Genomic DNA, 25,643 nt, shown 5'->3' with positions numbered 1-25,643 from the left:
ATGTGTCCAATGAGAGGCTCTCTATGCTAATTCCCTTTGGAGCATAGGGGGGTTGGGTCAGGAGCTTTTTTGTGGCTTGTGTGTAGTGTGTGTCAAGGCTAATGGAAAGAGGCTGGGACACCAGAAAAAAAACAACTGTCTGGGCTTTGGGCATGCGCAGTGGAGCTGGAGCTGCGCTGTTGGAGGGTTCCAGCAGGTGGCGCTAGAGATAGAATGATTGTTTCAACACAAATCAAGTATGATTACTTTCCAGAACAAGGTAACAACTCTTAAACATAATACTTTAAATTGTTATGACCATGATAGTGAGCCAGCAATGGAGCCCTTTTGGCAACTGCAGACCAGATAGAATAGAATAGAATAGAATAGAATAGAATAGCCTTTATTGTCATTGCATTTGCATACAACGAAATTGGAGTGCTACTCCCCCTTGGTACATTTTTAGAAAAGAATATATAATAAAACAATAAGCAAAGTATAATATAAGCAATAAACACACACTATAGTATAAATAATATAATAATGTGAACGGTATAAATAGATGGGGAACAGTATAAACAGATGGGGAAGAGTGTAAACAGATGGGGAACAGTATAAACAGATGGGGTAGAGTGTAAACAGATGGGGAAGAGTATAAACAGATGGGGAACAGTATAAACAGATGGGGAACAGTATAAACAGATGGGGAACAGTATAAACAGATGGGGAACCGTATAAACAGATGGGGAACAGTATAAACAGATGGGGAACAGTATAAACAGATGGGGAACAGTATAAACAGATGGGGAACAGTATAAACAGATGGGGAAAAGTGTAAACAGATGGGGAACAGTATAAACAGATGGGGAACAGTATAAACAGATGGGGGGAGAACAGAAACTATACTAAAATATGTATATTTAGAGTGGAGCATGTTATTATTGCACAAGATATTCCTTTGGAGGAGTAAGATTCAAGCTTCAAAGAAGATTCAAACTGTATTTATCCCCAGGGGGTAATTGGAGGCAAGGCACGTAAAGCAGACATTGCACAATGACAAAAAGAAAGAGAAGAGTGCCTAAGACTAAAAAGATAAATAAGTTATGAACCGAATAGAATAAAAAACAAAAAGACAACAAATATATACATGTTAAACAGGTGCAAATGGGCAATGAGGTAGATTCATACCTAGAGCAAATGTGATAAAATATGTGGAAACTTTACATACAAAGTAAACATGACTTAAGTCTTAATAACAAATGGGACCTCCTACCTCATTTACACATGGACATAGGAGTACAGAAATGTATCATTTATTCATTCATTAATTTTTTTATACATTCATTTATTCATCTATTTATTTATACATCTAGTCAAGCATTTATTTATTTTGTATGCATTTATTTTTTATTCTTTTATTTCAGCATTTATTTATTTATACATTCATTTATTCATCTATTTATCTATACATGTAATCTTGCATTTATTTATTATTTTATTTATTTATACATTCATTTATTCATCTATTTATTTATACATGTATTCATACATTGATTTGTTTCTATATTTTTACATTTAGTTAGGCATGTTTTTATTTATTTATTGAGACCTTTTTGCCGAAGTCGTGGTTAGTCCTCCAGAGTTACTGCGCATGCGTCATACCCCAAAAGCGCAGACCTGTGTTTTACGTTGCTGCCCCAGCCTCCCTCCGTTAGCCTTGGTTTGTGTGTATGTGTGTTTTCTGACCAGCTGAAAATGGCGGCTCGTAGCGTCGAATCGTTCTAACTTTATCGCACAATAATAATAAACGTAACAAACATAACACACAGCTGTTATCACATTAACATGGGGAGAAACTTTACTAAGAGGCCCCAGACGCTCTAGCCGGGACACATTACGTTCACCACTACGGTTAAAAAGGAGTTTAAACGCAGAGGTAACGTTAATATATAAAGAAGCTTTAACAACTGCCGTATAGAGGCTACCGTCAGCTAGCGTCAACGTTAGCCGACGACTTAAGAAAGGGATTGTCAATTGAGCTAGTTCAGCCGATAACGACAGCTAAATGACGCCAGTAAATGGACACATTGGATGAGGATATTCCCGTTAAAAGGTAGATGCTCCCGTCGGCACTTGTCTTCACACAGTGACGGAGGTTGAATATTTTGTCTTATTGCTAACCTTAGTTAGCTCCGTGGCTATAGCAACACTGGTGGCTAACGTTAGCATGGCTGTGTAGCTAGGCTCGAGAGAGGTGTGTGTTTCTGTCATACTGAAACATTTAAACTCAGATTCAATGTAATTTAACGCCACTACCAATACTTTGTTTGACTTCTAGATATTATGGATGACTCGCATACACGGTACAGCAAACGCCTGGTGAGTACCATTAACTTTAAACTGCTAACACTTGTTTTATGTTTACAATGTTTGCTCTTTTTTTATCCAAGTGTCTGTGTGATGTTAGACTTGATAATACACACTGTAACAGTCTTTAGTGAATGAAAACCACTGTATTTGATTGCCCACTTTAGTTTGTGTCACATTGTGTAGTCCTTTCGGTTTTGTGTGCCACCTTAATGGGTGGTAATGAACCTGTCTTAACGACTCTGGGGTTCAAGATGAGGTCAAGTTCACTGTCTGGTGCAGAACATTTTAGTGTATAAATACCAGGGGTCTTCAACGTTTTTTAGGCCATGAACCCCTTAGCTGAAAGAGAAACAGAGCGGGGACCCCCCTTAATTCAGCCTATACACATGCCTTTTTATAATGAATAGATATTAAAATAGTAATTGACAGTATAGGTAAACATCCTGATTTTATGTCAATATAGGCTTTCATGTGGAAGGCACAGTGGATTCTTAATACTTTACGTAAAGGCCAGTAAGTTTTTCATCAATGCTGTGTAAATTAAACGTTTCCTTATTTCCCAATTGCGATTAATCTTTGCTAATATGTTGGTTTGTTGGACCCCCTGTTGGATATTTCTGGTCTAGTGTCATCAAGGAGCGCTAATTGCCCTGCATGTTTTAGGTAGCTCGACTTAAACACACCTGATTCTAATTCTTATTGTTGAGCCAAGCTTAAGCTGTGTGATAATGAGTAGGTTATCAGAACCAGGTGTGTTAGTAGGGAGATACTTAAAAACATGCAAGGCAGTGACCTTGTTTCAACTCCATGCAATCTTATCCGCAGGTTACCAAGTTATTAACTAAGTGCTTACAGGCTTCCTAATGTGTACTCTGATAAATATTGATGTTAGTGGTTGGGGAGATCAAATAAATGTCAAAATATGTAATAAGGGTTATTCTGTTATTGTTGGTTTAGTATTGGTTAGTATGCGTAGGCCTGTTTGTTGAACACACCAAAGCTTAATAAAAAGCACCCAATGAATCGTTTCTTGATTGTAAATCATTGATTGGCTTTTGTCATTTTTATTACTTTTATCTGGAAGCAACAGTGTCGCTTTCATAATATTAAATTAGTTTCATTTGTATATGAATAGCTGCTGGGCAGTGCTTGGTATAAAAGTGAGGAGTGTCAGACTTAAATAAAACATCATTTGTGGAATGGGGGTGGGGAGATCTTAGAGCGGGGGTGTTGTGCTTTATCCATCTGTCTAGCCAAGCAGTGCTGCATAGGGGTAGGGTGAATGAAAGGGGAGGGGGCTGTGTGTGGAAGATTAACCCCGGTTATTGTAATTCTGTATTGTTCGGTTCTCACATGAACTGATTTTGAAATCTGGCTGAATTATCTGCTTGAATTGATTTATTGTGATTGGTGAAAGCATTAGTTTCATCACTGTTTTTAGTTCCTTTTTGCCACTGATATATTATGGACTGTTCCCTTGGGTGTCACCTCACATCCAAGCAATTAGACTCCAGTAAGAACATTTTAAAATAGGCTACATTAAGATTTTTTGCAGAGGGTTCTAGGATTTTTGTATCTATAGTAGTTTCAGAACTGTTCAACTCGGTACTTTTTCGTACCAAGGGTGTACTGGTAATAGTTTATTTTTTTTTGATGTGACACTAGTTGTTGTTTTTATGTTTTTCTCTCTTAAGTCTCTTTTTATTATTTCACTTTTTACATATGTCATCTTCACATCAGTATTGCTATAACCTGGCTTTCTCATGGTACTGAAGTATCTTTAATGCAGTAAGACAGTCATTCCAGTCCACCTATCCTGTCCTCTTTCTGTTATGTGTTATATGTTTCATGTGCAACGTATCAGTTAACTGAAACCATATTTTGTCCTCAGCGCACTGGAACGCGGCGGCGCTACCAGGACGATGGAATTTCAGATGATGAAATCGAAGGAAAACGGATGTTCGACCTGGACAAGAAGTTGCAGTGCCTCAGGTTTAACTCTGACTTGATCAAACACATGGACGGTAAAGGTGAGAGGTTTCAACTGATCCAAGAAATGTGTGGAATATAATTTAAATGAAACCGTATCCTGTAAAGATACTTTAACTGTTCGTTGAACATGCTGTGTTGCTTGATTGTTGTTGACTGCAAAATTTGAACACTGTGTTGATTGAGTAAAAGTGTCTCTGCCAGTTCATATTCTAAGTTTTGTTGTCTTGACTTTAGGTTATCTACCCAATGCAGGTGTGTGTGTGTGTTTTTTTAATTGTCAGTGCATGTGCCTCCTTTCTAGATTTTACATTTGAGTACATCCAGAGGGAAGGGCTCAGGGACCCCATTGTCTTTGAGACAGCTGATGGCCTTGGCATACAGTCAGTACCGTTGTTTTACTCTTTATTTTCAGAACACATACACTCATTATTTAGTTTCTTATATTGAGATATAGTCTAATGAAATGCCAATAAAGCAGTTTGACCTGTTTGTATGTGGAGATGAAAAAAAGGAAAATAATTACAGAATTGCTTCTCTCTTTCAGAATGCCAGACTCAGATTTCAGTGTGAGCGATGTCAAATTCTTTGTTGGTAAGTTCTTGTTCTATGCCTTTGCAGGGTAACCGCTTTTATTTTTATACATAAAAATGCTATACTTGGCTGGTATAACCTTCTTCCAGATATAATGATAGCTGTGAATATGCTGGCCGATAAGTAACAAAAAATTGCTGGAAGGAAATGCTAAACTCAGTCTCTCAACTGTGTCCCAGTATGTATCTATCACAATTTAAAAAATGGAAGTATTGAATTTTTATAAACCTCCAAATACCAATGTCAATACCAGCCTCCAAAATCCAGTATTGATCAGATTAAAGCTGCTGGGACTAGTTTGTATTGCCACTGAATATATTTTAGTATAGTTTGGGTATAATTACATTGGTCTCAGTTGTTGCATCCCTCTCAATTGTCTTACAGGTAGTCGACGCATTGTAGACGTGATGGACGTGAACACACAGAAGGGAATAGAGATGTCGATGGCTCAGTGGCGTCGCTACTATGAGACACCACCGTCGGAAAGAGAAAAACTCTACAACGTCATCAGCCTGGAGTTCAGCCACACCAAGCTGGAGAATCTGGTCAAACGACCGGCTTCGGTGAGAATGCACACAATTTTACAATAACCCAGATGTGCATATCTGAACTCTTACACATGGGACACATACCTCTGAATCACAAAAAAAATGTAAATAGACAGAAAATCACTCTTTCTGCACTGCATTTGTCTTTAGATCTTTGGCCTGGTCCTAGGGTACCAACTTTTTGTCTTCATACTCAGGGTCCCACAGATCCTTAAAAAGTCTTAAAAGACATTGAGGGCGCACTCACACTGTCCATTCATACCATGCACAAGCACGCTTCACGGCTAAAGCGTAGTTCGGGGCAATCACCCTAAAGCAAGGCACGGCTCAGTTGACTCGGCCAAGTGTGACTGAGCCCTTAATTAATTAATCTAAAACAAGGCCTTAATTGTTATTAAAACGTCTGGAATCAAACTTTCAAAGGTCTTAAAAATGTTAAGAAATGGGACGTAACAATTTTTTCCTGACGTAATTAGGCTCAAATCTCAAAATAATTGGTAACATTTAGTTTTAAAAAAACATTTTACCAAATGACTCTCACCGTAAAATGCACTTCTTTTTATTTTTAGTTTATTGTGAAATTGGTCATGAATTTCATTCCAGGTTGCATTAAAAAGTCTTGAATTGAACTTGCCTTAAGCTGTTGGAACCCTGATACTGAAAGTGGTGTCAGTTATCAGAAATAGTCTTGGGTTTGGTGCATACAATTCGAATGTATGTTTTATACCATACCATATTTTTTTTCATCCTAATTGTCCAGGTGGATCTTATTGACTGGGTGGACAACATGTGGCCCCGCCATCTCAAGGAGAGACAGAGAGACTCCACTAATGCCATCATAGACATGCATTATCCCAAAGTACAGAAGTGAGTAAACCGGAGGCCTCAAAAACATTTAACATTTTGCTGCAGAGAAGATACAATACTGATCACACCTACATCAGGGATACTGCTAATTCATTTCCGTCCTCCCTCCACGTCTCTCAGGTACTGTCTCATGAGTGTGCAGGGCTGCTTCACAGATTTCCACATTGACTTTGGAGGCACTTCAGTCTGGTACCACATCTTGCGAGGAGGAAAGGTCAGTCTGGATGTCGCAGCACACAAGAGGCATACATTTTAATATTTGGCTGCCTGCAGTGACCTGAGATCATAATGTGTGACAGCCATTGTTTCTCTCATGCTGTCAGAGAAAAAAAGCAAATGTAATTGTGGACCAACGATCTACTTTCTGTGAATGTCCCGTAAATGCACATCAGTGCCATGGACACGTCTTTATGTTGATATCAGACCATCAACATGAACTATTTGTTTATGACCCCTGTAGGTGTTCTGGCTCATTCCACCCACACCACAGAACCTGGAGATGTATGAGAACTGGGTTTTATCAGGAAAACAGGGAGACATCTTCTTGGGGGACAAGTGTCATGACTGTCAGAGGATAGAGCTCAAGCAGGGCAACACCTTCATAATCCCATCAGGTATGTTACTGTGATATGGCAGGGACACAAATACCACACACATTTGACCACTACATACCTCGAGCATCCTGTGTCTTGTATGTTGTAGGGTGGATCCATGCTGTGTACACCCCGGAGGACACGTTGGTGTTTGGGGGGAATTTCCTCCACAGCTTTAACATCCCCATGCAGCTCAACATCTACAGCATTGAAGATCGCACACGGGTGAGCAGCAGCAGCTCACATTCAACTTAGAGCTTTTACTGCTGTTGATATAAAACTGTCCTCTTGCTTCAGATTTTGTGATTATGTAAGTTAGGTCGTATCCTGTGAAATTGCCTATGATAGAAAACATTGATTTATTTCTCTCTATTACCAATTTTGTCACAAACTCTGGGTTTCTGATGATACTGAGTAAAATTCGGGGTACCCTTGGGGTCTTAAAAGTATTAAACACTGAATTTAATCTTCTCGAAATAAGGGCTTAAAAGTATTGCATTTCGTTTACAGAGGTCTTATTTTTCTCTTGTCCTTTTGTAGAATTAAATAATTAACAGGAAAAAGCAAGCACATACTGTATAGCATATACTTACCAATACATTTTGAGCATCATGCTGTTCTATAGTGTGCAGACTGTGTGAAGAATTTTGAATTGTTTTAGTAATGTTTTGTAACACTGTCACTGCTCAGCTATAGATGATCAACGGAAAAATGTTTCAGAGCTGCTTAAGAGCAGTTTGAAGAAGCAGAAAATGTGCAACATAGTATACATTTTATTTACTTTCAGTGGTATTTGATGAGCTGAAAATTATTAAGCATTAATTATCCACATACAATTTTTATTTAATCTGTTTCTGTGCTTCTCCTCTAGGTGCCAGCAAAGTTCCGCTACCCATTCTACTATGAGATGTGCTGGTACGTCCTGGAGAGATACCTCTACTGTCAGACCAACATCTCCCACCTCACTCCTGAGTTCCAGAAATACTCCCTGGGCATAGGTGAGGACGGGGGATCTCAATAAAACATTGCTGTCCAAATATTTTCTCTCTTTTTTCAATATACCTATATATTAATCTTTCATGGCAAAAAGACAGCAAAGCGGCGGCACTCACCAAATGACACTAAGTGCTGCTCTTTGCAATTAATTACATTTTTCTGCATCCAGGAGGTGTTTTCAATGCGTTCAAGTGTAAATAAATTATTTGTAAACATAGGTCAACATGTCACAGGAGTTACAGGACTCTGTTACTGGCTGCTGCAGGGTATTATCTGGCAGCTCACTCCTGGCCGAGCTTCGCCGCTGCTTGGTGTGTTTTCAGCTTCACTGAAATTAACTCCAACCGTTATGTTGGCTTTCTTTTCAGGACTGACCAAGGCTGACCTTGAAATCAATGACGACAACAAGAATGGTACTTCAAATGGAGTAGACAGTGACACTGACAACAAGGAGATCAAGTTAGAGGAAGAAGAAGTCAAAGAAGAAGAGCCAGCTCCGATTACGAAACCCAAGCACATGCTGACTCCCTTTGAGCTGGAGGGACTAAATAACCTCTTAGGGAAGCTGGAGGAGCTGCCGGCCCAGAAAAAATGTGTCCCTGCAGGCATCATGAACCCCTCAGCCCTGCTCGAAGACATGAGGGTGGGTGTCGCCCAGGTTCCTTGTGCATGTCATCTCACAAAGAACTTACTTGATACTGCTGGTGGAAGTCCAAATATATTTGACATTTTTATGTCTTACTATTCTTTTTCTCTTCTCCACTTGTCCAGACTCTGCTGAGGGAGCATGTCAGTGATAACCCAACGCAGTCCTACACTGGAGAGCCCATTGTCAAGTGGCCCAACAGAGTGAGTAGAGAACTAATTTTTACAGTGTTCAGTTAATCTTCTTTACTTACAGTCAGTCTAAGTGTAAGTAAAATACAATATTTGATTTTTACTTAACTTTAGTTATTTGAATACTTAAAAAAAATCTAGTTAATCTTTCACATTTCATTATTAGTATGACTTAGTCCTTCCTTTTCTCTGCCTTTCCTGCTGATGTCCCTAAAACAGCCGTCATGGTACCAACCCCCCAGTCCCCCTCCCCCTGTCATTTACCGTCCTCGCTTGGGTCCCACTCTCCACAAGTCTCTGGGTCAGAGGCCCACCAAACGCTCTTCCATTAATGCCCTGAGGCGCAGACGGGTGAGATGCAAGCGCTGTGCTGGCTGCTGCAGAAAGGAGTGCGGCACCTGCCAGTACTGCCACGACATGAGGAAGTTTGGAGGGCCTGGACGCATGAAGAAGGGCTGTATCATGAGACAGTGTCTAACGGTGAGAGGGTTATCTTTTGTTTTATTGTCTTGGGATAACGCACAGTGTACACTAGGAGAATATCTTGGGCCGGTAACTCAAAATTGGGTAAATTACTGATATTAAACTTCATGTTGTTTATGTTCTTTTACAACTCCAGAAGTCTTCATTGTCAGAGAATATTCAAGACCAGTGTCACAAATGTCTTAATCTGCTTAGCCCTCTGCTTGGATAACACAGAATTTCAAAACTATGGCATAAAAATCTGCAATACTTACCAGTGGCTTCTGTTTATTATTTATAATATATTGGTTTTTCCGAATTGTAATTCACAATAATGTGGATCGGAACAGATAAAACAATCTTTACATTACTTTACCCGTGGTATAAATATTGTTTATTTCTTTCACCAGCCTGCCTTGCCAAACACAGCGCGATGTGCCATATGTGGAGAAGGAGAATCGGATGAATCCAATCCGAGCACTCACTCATTAATGGAGTGCTCTGTCTGCTCGCAGATTGTCCACCGTCAATGCAGTAAGGTAATCTGACAGTGAAGGCTATAAACTGAATACATTACCCAATTGTTGCATGGTTGGTCAGATTTGATAGTTGCTGTTTAAAGCTATTAACCGTTTGCTGTTTCAGGAACCTGGTGAGGGGAAGATCAATAAGGATTTGCCCAGCTGCTGGGAATGTCCCAAATGTTACCAAGGCAAAGACTCAGCATCAGAGGTAGAAGACACATACCCTGTGTGTTCTTGGTTCATTCAATCTCTAGACCACTTTTTTTCTTGAAATCTTTTCTTTTTCAATAACTTTTCAATAACTTCCACCAGTTTCCATATGGTTGATGTTCATACTCAAATTGTTGTTGTATATTGTATATAGTATATTTTCTATTCTTATTCTTTATTTTTATCTTCTATTTTATTTTTAATTATCTTTGTTTACCTTATGTAAACTAAGGGTCTGTGTTGTCTGTGTCTGTGTTGTAAGCTACTGCTCACGTGAATTTCCCCGCTGTGGGATCAATAAAGTCTATTCTATTCTATTCTATTCTATTCTAAATTGAAAATGACTCCCTTTTTTTCTTCAACCCCACCGACCATCTCTTCCTCTCCGTCTCACACCAGTCTTCCAGCGATGAGGAAAGTGGAGAGTCGGAGGGCTCATCCTCCCTGCCTCCGTCCAAACTCGCCTACCGGGAAGGAATTGGTGTAAGTGAAGGGATGAGACGAGGGCGAAGCAGCAGATCCTCATCCCGACCCACAGCACCTCCACCTTCTCAGAAACTGCTACTGCAGCATCAACAGAACCGCAAAAGAGCAAATGCACTGGAGCTCAAACTTAAGAAGAGGGTAATGTGGATTTTGATGCGTTTGGTGAATTTTTGTAATTATCAGAAGCAAGAAGTGACATTATTTTTTCTGTAACATTGGGGAAATGTGTTGATTTAAAGAATATGGACAATTCAGCATGTCTGCATTTCCAAATGGGCATTTGGATGTCTAAAATTACCCATACTCCAGTTCTTAGATTTTCTTTTCAGTTTTAGAAGCTATAAATATTTTGATGCACTGAAAATTCAGCTGGCCCAAGAGTAGGAAATATACATTGTCAGACTAAAACATATATTTAAGTCACTAAAGACCTTAAAAAATGTAAGTGTTGCCTTGATGGAACTTGCAGTCACCTTGAAACTGGTTTGACAGATGTCTCAGATATAAGTATTGGCATCTCCTCAGACTTGAAATAGTAGATAACAGCTTGTGTGGGTATGTTTCTTTCTATTTGACATTTATCTTATTCCCTAACCCTTTTTCTGTTTTTTGCAGATAAAAATGGAGCGCAGAAAAATCTTAAAAGTAAGCAGTACACTTATTTCTGTGATGTTGCATATTGCATTTGACAACGGATGCATATGTAGTATTATTCCAGGAGGTAGTTTGATCCAAAACAGCTTAGTTTGTCAAAGATGCATTTCAACCATAATGATGTTTCATTATGTGAATTTATGAAAATTCAGTTAGCTCTATGTAACATCATTGTAGCTGCGATACGGCAGTCAGCTCTTTTCACGTTTTTTGAAAACCCTTTTTCTGGGGCTATATTTAAGGGTAGTGTTAATAATACACAATACTAGTCGGAGCATATTGTAGCACCTTGTTAGTGTTTGTTAGTATCTTGTTCTTATGTAGCATCCTTTTTGCCCCCCCCCCCAAAAAAAAACAAAACAGAAACATTCATCTCTAGAGCGTTCTCCCAGACTGCTGGGCTCCAGGCTGACGTCCCGGCTGCGCCCTTCAACCAGCAGACTATCTCAGGGCGGAGGCCGGGGCTCCACCTGGGCCAGTGGCTCCCCTTACCACAGCTCTCCAGGAGGGACCGGGTCTTTCCAGCAGCAGCAACAGTCTTCCCTCGGTCTGGTACTGGAGCCCAAAGGAGAGTCCCGCAGAGGGAGGGGGAGGGGGGTAAGGCTGCGGGGAGGAGGAGCAGGAAGAGGAATCAGAGGTGGTAGAAGCCATGAAGAGTTGGAGGAGGAGAGCGAGGACAGCAGCAGTACCAACAACAGCAGCAGCAGCAGTAGTAGCAGCGATGACGACGAGGAAGAGGAGAGGGAGCAAAACAGTGGGAGGGGATTGGATAAAGAAAACCAGCCGCAGGCAAGGCGAGCGGGACGGGCAGCCAAAGAGAGAGAAGAGGAAGTGAACGAGGTGGTCAACCAAAATGGTGCGGAAGGGGATGAGGAGATGGCGCAGAACAGTGAGACGGGGGCCAAAGATGGACCCTATTTTAAAGTGACACTCCAAAGGCCAACCCGAGCCAAGCGGGACCTGTCAGCCATTGTCCCCAAACTAGAAGCAATCGCCCCTCAAACTGCCACTTCCACAATACACAGCGGGACCAGAGCCCTCGTCAGACCCCCCATTAGAAATTCCGTCCCCCGTCCTGATCAACACTCCAGTAGGCACACACCTCCACACACTCGTAGTGGACACACGGACACTCGCACCTCCCACCCAGAGAGGCTGGAGGACTCTAAAAACACAAGACTGAGCAGGCCGGCAAAACTAAGCAACGGCGCCTCATCTTCTTCAGCCTCTGAGCTTCCCCACCTCCGCATCCCTCTGTCCGCCCTGCAGGAAGGAGGGAGCGAGGCAGACAGGGAGAACGGTGGCAGTGGACCAGTCTGTGAGAGGGAGGTGTGGGTATCTGTATTCTGTTACTTAAGTCGAGCGGATCTCTGCGTCTGCATGGCTGTCTGCAAGAACTGGTACAAATGGTAAGACATCTTAGCGGATATGTTTTTGCTAGACATGTTTTTAATTGCTGGTTCAATTTTGTATCCTATTTCTGGTCGGCAAAATACCTGTATTCGTTAAGCTCGGATGCTCTTTCTTTTTTAGTAGAGAACAATGAAATATAGGTTGCAGGCTTGTCATGTTCATCTCATTTTCTAGGTTGTAGGTTCAGGTTGTGAACTTTAAGTCGGCTGTCCCTAAAAACTAGCGTTTCTGCTTTCACAGTCAACAAAAGGTGATCGTCTTTGGTTTCTTGCAGATGTTGAAAGGGGGAATGGATTCAAAATAAGGAGTGGATTTAAATTTCATAATTTGCTATCAAAGCCCAATCACTAGTTTTTAATATCTCTTCTATTGCAACTCAACACTGAGATAGTGTTTATCAGTGTAAAATAGTGTGTAGTATCAGTAGGTCATCACTCTGCAAATGGGTAACTATGAATGAATGTGCTCTTCATCAGTGTGTGCTTGTCCGTAGGTGTTTAGACAAACGGCTTTGGGCGAGGATTGATCTGAGCATCAAACGCACCGTTACTCCTCAGGCCCTAACAGGCATCATAAAGAGACAGCCGGTCACACTCGACCTCTCCTGGACCAACATCTCTAAAAAACAGCTCAACTGGCTTGTTGGCCGCCTGCCTGGTACGCGCGCGCACACACACACACACACACACACACACACAAACAAATTTGTCATGTTTTGACTGATCAGTTGTGTGCTCTACCTACGAACAAAACACACTATTAGTCCAATCTTCTCTTGACTTTGCAGGGCTGAAGGATCTGATGGTGGCAGGTTGTTCCTGGTCATCTATTTCAGCTCTCTGCTCTTCCGGATGCCCTCTCCTCCGTTCTCTGGACCTGCGATATGCAGACGGCGTCAAAGACTCTCAGATCAGGGATCTAGTCACCCCTCCAGGTGAGGAAATTGTAGTCTCAAAGCAGTCTGGCCCTAATTTCTACCTCTTGCCTTTCTTTTCATTTTACTTTCGTTTTCCCTTTACCTCATCGAACACTTTTTCAGAAACTCTTTTGTCTTCTCATCATCCTAAATACCTCCCCTATTCCAGGTTGTGACAATCGCAGTCAGTTGCGGACCATGCAGTGTCTGCGACTAGCAGGCCTGGACATTAGCGACTCCACTCTGCGGCTGGTGATCCGCCACATGCCCCATTTAACAAAGCTGGACCTCTCCCACTGTAACAGCCTCACAGACAACTCCATAAACCTTCTGACTGCAGTGGGCTCGTCCACCCGAAACACACTCACAGAACTCAACCTGGGAGGTGAGAGATTAATAGGGATATTATGTGAGGCACAATACACTTTTTTTTAGGAAGACTGAACATGCACACACAGTACTTTACTAGTATTGATGTGTCTTTGTACTTGTTACTTTTCCAGGTTGCAGTAAATTGACAGACACGTGTCTCAAGTATCTCCGCCGTCTCTCGTGTATCTCACTGCTCGACCTGCGAGGCTGTAAAGGTGTCTCCCGCAAGGCCTGTGAGGCCTTCATCTCCGAGCTGTCAGTCAACACGCTCTACTGCCTATCGGACGAAAAACTGATCCAGCGGATATCCTAAGCACCCGAAACCTCTGACTGCAGAGGCAATTTGTGGTGCAAAGGTAACAGAGTGGATCCTGATGTGACACAAAGGACCCAGCCAGGAAGGGAAGGACACATGCACCTGTATCACGTTAAAGTAGGGGTGGGGTCTAAACTGGGAGTGCTTTCTCACTTAACTGGTGTTGTTGAAAGGGGTTGTCACAGCTAGAACAATGTTCCTTTCAAGTTATATAAATTGTTTTCCATGTACCCTAAAAGGAGACTCCGCTTTCTTTTTTCCCAGTTGTTCTGTTAGGAAGTGATGCGGTGTGGGAAAAGCAAAACATCCTTTTTTGCCAGGAGTGGGAGAACATGGGCACATCATTTTCTGTATAAGACTGCACAAGTGCTCAACTTCTTTTTATGCCAGTCTTGTATCCCATCACCCCCTCCTGCCTTCAGAAAGACTGTTCATTTTCATCTTTGGGGTATAATTGCATCGTTATGTTCGGCTGATCTCCATTAAGTCTTATTTATCATGTGATTTATCATTTTAACTCATTATGATATCAGCTACAGTTGGGTGTTCTAAGTAGATGGTTATTTTTTTGTCAGATTTAAGAAAGCGAATGTTGAGAAGTTTGACTACGCCTGCTTTATGCACAACAACTATGCGTTAAGATCTTTATTCTTTTTAAGACGACTAAAGGTGACAGGTCTTTTACATCATGACGTACAAAGTGAGTGAGGGGAATGGCCTGTGTTCACCAGTTGTGTGTTCAGCTTAATTGGACTGTTAGTCCAGTGGTATACATAATAAGTATACATGGACATTGAGTGGATGTGGTTGTATAAAAGTGTAGAAAGACAGTGTGAGAAGGCAATCGACAAAGCAACAACACCTCACCCCATCAACGGGCAGGTTGCATCAAGTGTTCCGGGTAAGCCGAGGGTTAGGTGTCAGATAAATGGTGCATTTTCAAACTACCGTTAGACTTCAGGTGCTATTATTTCCAAACTCCTTTTTGCTTTGTTTTTGTACAGAGACGACATTTAGAGCAAAAATGTTAATATTCTAGATGAAACTGCTCCCCACCCCTCTTTGATACACTTATGTTCTTTACATGGATGAAACATGCAAGTATCTACTTTTCACTGAGTTTCATGACCTTGTCCAATTCAACGTAGAGATGTACGATCTTACTTTGGGGGCTGGGGTTGCTCATTTATTTGTTCACTTAAGTGTAGTGGTTCTGTATAAAAAAGGGTCCCCTTCCAGACTGCTCTCTTGGCCATACCCCTTAAAATGAATATAAGTATATAAATATATACTTTTGTGTAAATGTGGTTTCCTCTTTTCGATTATCAAAACAGGAGTCCTTTAGCATTGTAATTATTTTCAGAAGCCTTTTTCATTTTATGTTATTTGTGTTATTTTTCAAGAAAAATAAAAAAAATGATAAACTATGGGTGACTGATTTGATTTATTTAGCGCATGTTAAAAAAAAACCAGGAAGATTACATTTGTGAGACACTAAGTACAAAAAAGGACGATCAAAGGAAGGAGCTTTGCATGTTAAATGCATGAATGAAAAAATATATAATATAAAACCCATATAGTCATTTGACAAACATAATAATGTGAAAAAAGCAATCATAAGACAAAGTCATAGGCTGCTGATACAGTGAAATTGTACTCAAGGTCCAAATATCTAAAAAGGACTAAACATGACTAAGTGCCAATAAATAAATACATAAATGAATTCATGGATAAACGTATAAATAAAAATAAAAAAACAATGCATAAATACATGCTTTTCATCTATTTCTACATTTCTTTTAACCTACATTTATTTAATTATTTTGTGTCCATATGATATTGAGGTAGGAGGTTCCATTTATTCTTGCATGTATTTATTTATTCCTGTTTTTATTTATTGTCACTTAAGTCATGTTTAGTCCTCCATAAACACCAGCTCCTCTCGGCTCCACCCAGCTTCTCTCCATAACCTGGAAATAAAGCGACGCCAATACAAATAAATAAAAAAGGCTGCTGCAGCTGTAAATAGACTTCATTTTGCACAGGAAGACAGCAGACTTTGACATATGTGCTCTGGCTTAATGATCGTCTTGCACCGGCAGCAGCTGGATCCTCTCAGCTCCTGTGACCTGGATGTGAAAGTGGAATAAAGGCCTGCCTTATTATCATCTCGCTTTTATTTTGACACCGCAACGACTGCGATATAAACAGGGATGGTTGCAGTGACAGCGGCGGTAGCTTAGCTCGGTTTGTCAGCCGGCGATTTCACCGATATACATCTTTTTTCCTTCTTAAAAACATATCCATCCTGAGAGAGGATGCACGGACATCGGAGGTGCATTTGTGCTCGACTACAGTAGTTGTCTTTCTTCGTGAGTAAAAGGAACAGAGGTGTCAAGAAGAGCAGGCAACAATGTTGTTATTAGCCAGTTAGCTCACGTTACCTACATCAGATTAGTGGGCTGAGTTAGCCGAGAGCTAACTCAGCCCACTAATTTTAATAGGCACAGTATTTTACTTTGTCTGCTGCTGATTTGATAGATTTACTTAGTGACAGGTTTTTCATCAGCGTGTACCCATTTTTCTGCCCTTAACTAAGCTGAGGGAAAGGTGTCCAGTCTGTTGTGGTGTCACTGCAATCTGAAGTCATATTGCAAACAAAGCTTTACTACTGTCTTAACCGTCAAGGCTGACGACAACCATGGCTCAAGAAGCGTTTCCTCTGCATTTCCTGGTGTGGAACAATCAGTACCTGGAGCTCGACCGAGAGCTGCAGAAGAAAGAGGTAAGGTTATTATTTCAACACCTGTGTTTTTCTTTTTCTTTTTTTTTTTTTTACAGATGCGTTTTGTTCAGGTCTGCACACTGCATTGCGCTGATGCTGCTGCTTTGTGTGTGTGTGTGTGTGTGCGTGTGTGTGTGCGTGTGTGTGTGCGTGTGTGTGTGCGTGTGTGTGTGTGTGTGTGTGTGTGTGTTCTGCAGCAGGATGTGGAGCGCCTGGATCCCAGAGGGCGCACCCCGCTGGAGCTGGCTGTGTGTCTGGGCCACCTGGAGTCGACCCGGGTGCTGCTCAGACACTCTGCAGACACCTCACACAACAACGCACAGGGCTGGACCAGTGAGTGCTCTGCTGTGGGGGGACTGGACCCAGTTTATGACCCAGAAAGGAAAACAAAGAATCACGTATTGGCATTTAAATGTGGATGTGCGTTTCAGTCTTGCAGGAGGCGGTGAGCACCGGGGACCCAGAGCTGGTTCAGCTGGTGCTTCAGTACAGAGACTACAAACGTGCCACTGAGAGATTGGCTGGCATACCAGAGCTGCTCAGCAAACTAAGACAGGTAAAACTGCTTCACAGTCTGCGTTTTGATTAAAAGATTAGGCCTCCAGCGTCTTAAACGCTACCTGTTGCACAGATCGACACACCAACCACGCCTTAAAACTTTGTTAAATATTTGTGGTAAGGTTGTTTGTTTTTTTAGGCCGCTGTGTGTCGTTGTCATTATCGATGTTCCCAAACATGTTCACAAGTCCCAAGCTTGACTTGAATCAGGACACACAAACACAAAATGACATGGACCTTTTGCTTTCACTTGGTCCCTTCAGGCGCGGGACTTCTACGTGGAGATGAAGTGGGAGTTTACCAGTTGGGGTGAGTGTGGGTTCTTTTCCACAGAGGTCAGTTTCAGCACCACAGTAGTTGGACAGCTCCAGCAGCAGCTGTCACTCACGATGCGTCCCACAAACCTCAGAAGAACCAGGAATGAGGTTACACCCAAGCTGACCGCGTTCCAGTTACAAAGTCGGAAGACCATTGTATTTAACGGGTTAGCCATTGTTAACAATACAAGTTGCATTATGCTGTATTTACTGCATTTTCGGGGCTTCAAGAGATTTCCGACTGGTAACTTAAGTCAGTCAGTTCAAACAGCGGCCTAAACACAAGACTGGTTAGGTTAATTTCAACTGTAGCCCACTACAAATTACTGATACCCTTCCTAAAGTTTTATCTGTAATCAATTTAACAGGACTAATCAGTAAGGTAGTGTGCTTTCATGTGTTTGGATTACCTTCTTAATCTGCAGAAGATGCTCAAGTGAACAGGAGATTACATTTTGCACCTTAAAATTCTAGTTCCATCGTCCAGTATTAACAAGAAAGATCATAAATTATATTAACTTAGTACGATCATTTCTCTTAATATCTTTTTTTATAAAGTAGATGATCAATTTACTCAGCTGTAATGACAATAGGTATGAGTACCGGGCTAGTTTTTATTTTATTGGAGGCGTGGCCTCCTAAGTGACAGCTAGCTGCTGGCCCTCATTTCTCCTCGGAGGTCTACGTCAGCCAGACGGACGTATCTCCCTCCCCCCAAAAACACATCAATGCCCTTTTTTGGTCAGAGGAAATAAGGCAAAGTTAAAGTCCGATAAGATGGCGACTACCGTATCAAGTTTAGAGAACAGACCTCAACGGAGATGCTATGTCCATTTTTTTATACAGTCTATGATCTTCCCATGTAAATCTGCTTTTCTTTTCACTGTACTCCACCTGCTTCCTTTTTGTTTACCTCATTCTGTTTGCCTCTTGTTCCTTAACTGTTCCTGATCTTTTTCCATCTTCCTCTTAGTGCCCTTGGTGTCGAAGGTGTGTCCCAGTGACGTCTATAGAGTGTGGAAGAGCGGCTCGTGCCTCCGTGTTGACACCACCCTCCTGGGCTTCGAACACATGACCTGGCTGAAAGGACGACGCAGCTACATCTTCAAGGGCGGAGGTCTGTGTGCTCGTAGAAATAACTGAGCAGCTAATGTAAATGGATGAATGGATGATTTTGTCGTGAAAGCTTGCCTTGGACCTGCCCTGAAAGGCGTAGAAAGAACTCCACTGGAGGGTTTTAAATGTGTCTTTTGCGTGCTCCTGAAAGACGAAGGTGCCGTGGTGATGGAGGTGGACCACGAGAAGCAGGTGGTGTACACGGAGCCGCTAGTGTTGTCTCCCCGTGACGCGCCTTCCCTCCTGGCAGCCATGCAGCCGTCGCAGGAGAACACAGCTCAGAGACTCACATCGCCTATCGTCTCCACGCACCTCAACACGCGAAACATTGCCTTTGAACGGTAATAAGCGCATAATGCCTCACCATCCCTCATTATGTGTCCACATTCATGCATCACATCCCCCCAGTTAACACACATACACAACTGCTGATAACTTCTGTGCTTGTCAAGGAACAAGTCGGGAATCTGGGGCTGGCGTTCTGAGAAGAGCGAGGTGGTCAGCGGGTACGAAGCCAAGGTAAGAGATTGCTGAGCCAACCTGGTCTGAACTATGGCTGATCCACATGATCAGACTATTTGGAAGTTAGTTTAACAAACAATTAGTAACAAATACTATTTGATTTGACCCACGACTGAGAAAACATTTAAATCATTTTAGATAAATGTTTCATTGACACAAGAAAGAATACTATGTTTGTGTTGTTTTTTTAAACATAAATATTTTGTTTATTCAGGTTTGTCCTTTCTTGAGATTAAAAAAATTTTTTTACAATGGAGATGCAGACAAGAAAATAGTGTGAAAAGTTACAGACAAAACACAATCCCAATATGCTGTTTGCTCTATCAAAGATGGACCAGGAGAGAAAGGTCCCATATTGTAAAAATATATAAATATTTTTTTAACATTAAAGTATGTAAACATGTTCTAATAGAAACCAAAAATACAAGCATGAACCTAAAAATGAGCACAATATGGGACCTTTAATCCTCACACAGTACTTACCCAAATAAACGTGTTGACTTTACTCAAACAAAGTGTAAAAAAAAAAGTGTGTTCAAGAGTGTTTTCTTTTTGTGCATTGTTGTGTCCAGGTTTACAGTGCCACCAATGTTGAGCTGGTGACTCGGTCAAGGACAGAGCATCTATCAGACCAGGATAAGTCAAGGAGCAAAGGTGATTAAACGTACAAGCACACACACACACACACACACACACACACACACACACACACACACACACACACACACACACACACACACACACACACACACACACACACACACACACACACACACACACACACACACACACACACAAACACATACACAAAGCATCCAAACAAGGTAAGTGTTATTGAGACAGAAAATAAGTACGGCAAAGTCAGACTGAACCTCAGTAAATTCAAGATGATGTAAGAAATAACAATAAAAACTAAACACAGTCGATCCCTTTGTATTTCTATTTGAGTCATAGACCAAAGTTATGTATTATAATGTTATTTTGGCTCCAAGTTTATCCCTTGCAGTCCTTGTAGAGATATAAATAAATTATAAATATTCCCACTCAGGCTCAAAGACTCCTCTGCAGTCCTTCCTTGGGATTGCTGAACAACATACAGCTCACAATGGGGTAAGAGTCCCCACAGCATCCACCCACGCACCACCCACGCAACCTGCAGCTTTCTTTGAAGAACGCCGTCGCTTCTAACTCTCTATCTCTGTGTTCCCGTCAGAGTAACGTGTCCCAGTGCGCCAGTCCTCACAACCCCACCGCAATCACAGCCGATGAGTACTTCAACCCGGAGTTCAACCTGAACGCCCGGGACATTGGACGTCCCGTCGAGCTCACCAGCAAAGTCCAGAAGTATGATGCAGCTGTGGGAGCACGTGGTGCTCACGTTCATCCCCACAAGCAGCACTTAAAGAGCTTTTTTTCCCGTCTGTCTCTGTGTCCTCTCCAGGTTTAAAGCAACCCTGTGGTTGAGTGAGAGTCACCCTCTGTCCCTGGCCGAGCAGGTGACACCCATCATTGACCTCATGGCCATCTCCAACGCCCACTTTGCCAAGCTACGTGACTTCATAACCCTGCGCCTGCCGCCGGGCTTTCCTGTCAAGATAGGTGGGTATAACACATTGTGGGTCATCCCCTGTGTGTAGCTAGATGGACATCTTGAGTTTATTAAACTTGGGTACAAGCCACTGTAGTTCTGTGTATCAGCTGTAGCTTGTTATATTGACATGCCCGAACTGAAATAATAAGAACAAAAAGCTTTTTTCTGGAATTATTGAGTGGTTCTTGCTTTTTTGTGTGTGCCATCACACGTCACAGCGTCCGTTATAGCCACTGCCCCCATTGGTGCTATAGGAATAATCAGCAATTTAAATCTTTCAAACACCGACTTTCCTCCAGAGATTCCCCTGTTCCACGTGTTGAATGCCAGAGTGACGTTCAGTAACCTGTGTGGCTGCGACGAGCCAGTCAGCTCTGTGACGGTTCATACACCAGAGAGCTCCGAAGAAGCTGGTAAATACCTGATATATTCAAAATATGACAATAACATTTTTACCATAGAACAAGAGTCAGCTCGCAAATTATTATACGGTTTTGTCCTTTAGTTCTTTCTTAAAATATAAGGCGAGAAATGATAAACCTTTTACCTGCACATACAGTAACGGTGTAACCCATCTTCATTCAGGTCAGGCTACACCTCCTATCCACTGTGAGGTGGACCCCTCCGTGTTTGAGCCCCCCGCAGACTACACCACCCTCGGTCCAGGCCGCAGCGAGCCGATGAGGGACGAGGACGACAACCTGCTGCAGTTCGCCATCCAGCAGAGCCTGCTGGACGCCGGCACGGAGAGCGACCAGGTCACAGTCATAAAAAAAACTTCAGATGAATCTCAGAGTGACGTGGCAGATGTAAGGACTGATTGTTCCAGTTGTCTAACAGCTGTGTGTTGTTTTTAGGTGACAATCTGGGAGGCCCTGACGAACAGCCGCCCGGTGCCCCCGTCTCCACTGTACGAGGAAGACTCTCAGCTGGAGAGGTGAGATGGTCCTTCTTCACACTGCTCAAACTGGAGAGAAGACTCTGTGAACTCTATGTAAACAGAATATATTACTTACTTTTTAGGTATTTAGCATGAGATGTACAGAAATATTGATTTAAAAAATATGTATCCGTTTATAGATATCTATTTGCATCCGCCAAGAAGGTCATGTTTTTTTTCGGCTTGGATTGTTTGTCAGTCAGCAGGATTACAGAAAATCTGCTGGCACCATTTTCACAAGACTTGGTAGAAGGATGTAGCATGAGCCAAAGAAGAACCCACCAAAATATAAAGCGGATCCACGATCCTACGGGACGGATGCATGCATTATTTTTCACATACAATTACATTGCGAGATAGGGCATTTGTGCTGCATTAAAGTTATGTTTAAATAATCCGAAAAAGTAGCTTCTGACTGCCAAGTGCTCTTCTAGTTCTTTAATTGGTCATTTCTTTGATGTTTTGAAGTATTTTGTACTTTATAGAGAATAATCGAATATAAGGTTGAAAAACCAACTCCTAAAATTAGCATGAGTTTGAGGCTGTCATCCAAGAAATTTACTTTATCAGAGCAGCACAATCCCACCGCAGATTATTATTTTTAAACTGCTCAAGGAAGAAGAAGGGTCTTTCAGAGTTTGTTATAAATGGAAGCATTTGTAATTGTTGCTGTCGGACTGTCATGAGGTTTAACTCGTGTCTATTCATAATTCTATCTTATTCAGGGAATCCCCTGGCTTTAAAGTAATTTAATTAAATGTCTTTAAATAGTGTTCAGTGATTAGCTTTTTCTTTCCACCTCCTCTTGGGAACAGCGGGAACAGTCATCCTGTAATGAAGCCCAACAGTTCCCAACATTCCCTGTTTGGATATCTTTCTTTACTCCGGTTTTAGTCTTTCTAATATCTTAATTATTTCTTGTCTCAGGGCAATCCAGGAGTCTCTGTCCATCTCACTGGCCGGTAGAGAGGGAGACGACACAACCGACCCCAGCCAGCCTGCCCCTGTCTCCCCGTCAGACCCCACCTCCACAGCGAACTCCCCGCTCTCCTACAGCACAGCGACCGACCCGCGGTTGCCGGGACACTTTGGCGGGGCGTCGAGTTTTGATGAGCAGCTGCGCATCGCCATGGAGATGTCCTGCAGGGAACAGGAGGAGATGGACAGGTGAGGCGGGAGGAATACAAAGAGAAGGTTCTGAGCAATCTTTACACCTTAACCCTTGACAGCTTGCTAGTCTGTCACTGGGCAAACACACACACACACACACACACACACACACACAACCACACACACACACCTGTATATACGTATATATATACAGTATGTGGTTCATTCACAAAGCCAGAGCACAGTAGGGCAACAATCTCAATCTTTTCTTGTCATCTGTTCCACGGTGTAAGTGATGCACATTAATTCAGAGACAGTACAATGGTTCAGATGAGGTTGTGTAGTACGAGTAGTCCTTTTATTTGACGTGGACATAACAGTAACACATCTGTGAAAAACAATAAGATAGAAAAAAGGGAAGAAGGTACATCCACAAAAATACATCCGCAGCATACAGGTTTGTCTACAGGGGTGTGGAAGCAATGGTGTTTCTCTTTTATCCATGATTGAATACCTCTATTAAAAACATGCAATTTCAATTCACCTAAATTTGAAAAACAACTTATTTTGAGGTGATTTCTCTCCTCACCTGAGTTTTTAAGGAAAGCTTTGTTCCTGCCTGCTGTAATCTGCAACCAGCGTTTAATTTAAGGTTTAATATTAAGATAACAATATTTACACTACTCCCTTTATTCACCTGCAGTAACCCAGAATTCTTTAGCATGCCTTGTTCTTGTGTATCTGTTTAGTGACGTCTGTATTGTGCGCTGATAGAAAGATGCCTTCCCAAAACCCTGTTTGGCCTCTTGCTGAGGCACAACAAAGAACTGTAATGTTTTTCGTCCGTCCGTCCGTGCGTCTGTCCCATTCTTTTGAACAGGATATCTCAGGAACTCCTGGAGGGATTTTCTTCAAATCTGGCACAAATGACCACCACAAAGATGAACTGATAAGATTTTGGAGGTCAAAGGTCAAGGTCACTGTGACCTCATAAAACACATTTTGGTCCGGTACTCAATAATTCCTAAGCTATTTATGACAACATCTCACACAAATGTCTAATATGATAAAATGACGAAATTATGACATTTTGCATCCAAAAGGTCGAAGGTCAACTTCACTGTGACTTCATAATGTGTCTTTCCATTATTAAACGTCATAACTCAGGAACAGGGTTCAGTTTGACATACTGAATTGGTGACACTCGTCTTGAAACTGTGGTGATTGTCGAGTTCGTCTGTGCTGCCGTTGAATGTGTGCGTCAACGTTTCAGCAAAGATGCACTTAATACCTTTGTATTTAAATTAAATTAGATTCCTTCATAGTCTTCAGTACATATATGACGTACGTTTGGATGTAAACTTTATCTTGACGGTTTGGCTGAGGCATACAACTGCAATGCGGTAATTCTAGTTTGAAATGAAACTTGAGTTATGGTGAAAAACAAGAGTAATATAAAGTAATAATTATTATAAGTCCCTGGGTTGTCATTCTTCTGACTGGAGCTTTATTTCTTACTTTTGTCACAGGAAGCAGAAGGAGGAAGAGGATGAGCTGGAGAGGATCCTGCAGTTGTCACTCACTGAGAAGTAATGTCACAACGACAACGACAACAACAGAGGCGTGTCTTCATTGGGGAACAGACTTCTTAATTTATTCTGTTTTTATTTTTTAAATCCTGAGATGTTAAGTTATTACATATATTTTATTTGTCTTTCTCACACGATGGCTGCTACAACAGAGTGTTAAGGACCAGAGTATAAAAAGTGGGAGGTGGGAGGGATAAATACTAAATAAGAAGAGGTGGAAACTGGTACTCTGAAACACACTATAGTGAAGGAGGAGACAAAAGGGAGAACATCTTTGCTTTTCTTTTTTTTATTGAATATTTTTCACAGTCTTGCTGTCTTTATTGAGTGATGAATGATCCTTAAACTTTAAACCTATAACATGTTCCATGATAATGATGAAAAATAAGTAAATGCAATTTTAATGGAATAACTTATAAAAAATATGATTATAACATTTGAAACATTTATGTTGGCTTACTCCTGTGTGTGAAAAATAAAGAATAATGATCATCCTGGATCATGTTTTTTTTATTTAGTACTTTTGACCAAAGGAACAAACAGATTCACTTGTATTTTTAATTTTGCATTTTACAGATTGATTATTATTTCATATCAAAAAATGGACGATCGTGATCTGTACAAACATTGTCTCATGGAATATTTAGGTAATGTTCATTTTTACATTTTAAAACCATAGTTGTTGAGCAAAGACAAATCATTATAACCTTCCAAACATCCATATCGTGTGTTATGGATTAATCGGTTTAAGTTGTAGATAATGAATATGAAAATAATCTTTGAAATCATATTCTAATCTATTCCAACCTAGGTGATAAAGTAGCAAATGACTATTATCTCTCGTTATGTAGACGCCGAAACTATCTGTCACTTAGTGATTTGTAAATCTTTCATCGAGAAGATAACAATATACCTTGATAATAATAATCCTGATTCATTTTGAGTCTCTTTGTAGTTATTAAGTGTTTCTTTGTGCAACCCCCATTCAC

General features: G+C 41.3%; 2 protein-coding genes across 4 annotated transcripts; both read left to right on the top strand.

Moving 5' to 3' along the window:
• The first annotated feature begins 1,750 nt into the window (after positions 1–1,750).
• Positions 1,751–15,536, top strand: kdm2ab (lysine (K)-specific demethylase 2Ab). Its single transcript, XM_083915151.1, has 23 exons — positions 1,751–2,092; positions 2,318–2,358; positions 4,241–4,379; positions 4,643–4,721; positions 4,886–4,932; positions 5,317–5,495; positions 6,241–6,347; positions 6,468–6,561; positions 6,808–6,961; positions 7,050–7,165; positions 7,812–7,938; positions 8,305–8,579; positions 8,708–8,785; positions 8,993–9,253; positions 9,646–9,774; positions 9,881–9,967; positions 10,369–10,593; positions 11,071–11,100; positions 11,473–12,518; positions 13,016–13,179; positions 13,310–13,456; positions 13,608–13,823; positions 13,942–15,536. Exons 1-23 carry the CDS (start codon positions 2,071–2,073, stop codon positions 14,121–14,123), a joined length of 3,945 nt encoding a protein of 1,314 aa, XP_083771277.1. The 5' UTR covers positions 1,751–2,070; the 3' UTR covers positions 14,124–15,536.
• A 710-nt stretch (positions 15,537–16,246) lies between these two features.
• ankrd13d (ankyrin repeat domain 13 family, member D) lies at positions 16,247–24,800 on the top strand. 3 transcript variants are annotated; one of them, XM_083915159.1, is made up of 17 exons: positions 16,247–16,498; positions 16,815–16,911; positions 17,109–17,244; positions 17,343–17,467; positions 17,733–17,778; positions 18,760–18,903; positions 19,054–19,243; positions 19,355–19,421; positions 19,997–20,078; positions 20,473–20,534; positions 20,638–20,768; positions 20,866–21,023; positions 21,315–21,428; positions 21,601–21,773; positions 21,873–21,952; positions 22,883–23,122; positions 24,595–24,800. In XM_083915159.1, the coding sequence occupies exons 2-17, from the start codon at positions 16,828–16,830 to the stop codon at positions 24,656–24,658; spliced, it is 1,896 nt and encodes a 631-aa protein (XP_083771285.1). In that variant the 5' UTR covers positions 16,247–16,498; positions 16,815–16,827; the 3' UTR covers positions 24,659–24,800. The 3 variants fall into 3 exon arrangements, with proteins under 3 accessions (XP_083771285.1, XP_083771286.1, XP_083771284.1); XM_083915160.1 differs by lacking the exon at positions 16,247–16,498 and having other exon boundaries at positions 16,650–16,911; positions 17,112–17,244; XM_083915158.1 differs by lacking the exon at positions 16,247–16,498 and having other exon boundaries at positions 16,650–16,911.
• Positions 24,801–25,643: the final 843 nt, after the last annotated feature.

This window comes from Echiichthys vipera (assembly GCF_963691815.1).
Source record: "Echiichthys vipera genome assembly, chromosome: 6".
Classification (NCBI taxonomy): Eukaryota; Metazoa; Chordata; class Actinopteri; order Perciformes; family Trachinidae; genus Echiichthys; species Echiichthys vipera.
The sequence above is the reverse complement of the archived record's forward strand: the minus strand, read 5'-3'. Positions and strand labels throughout refer to the sequence as shown.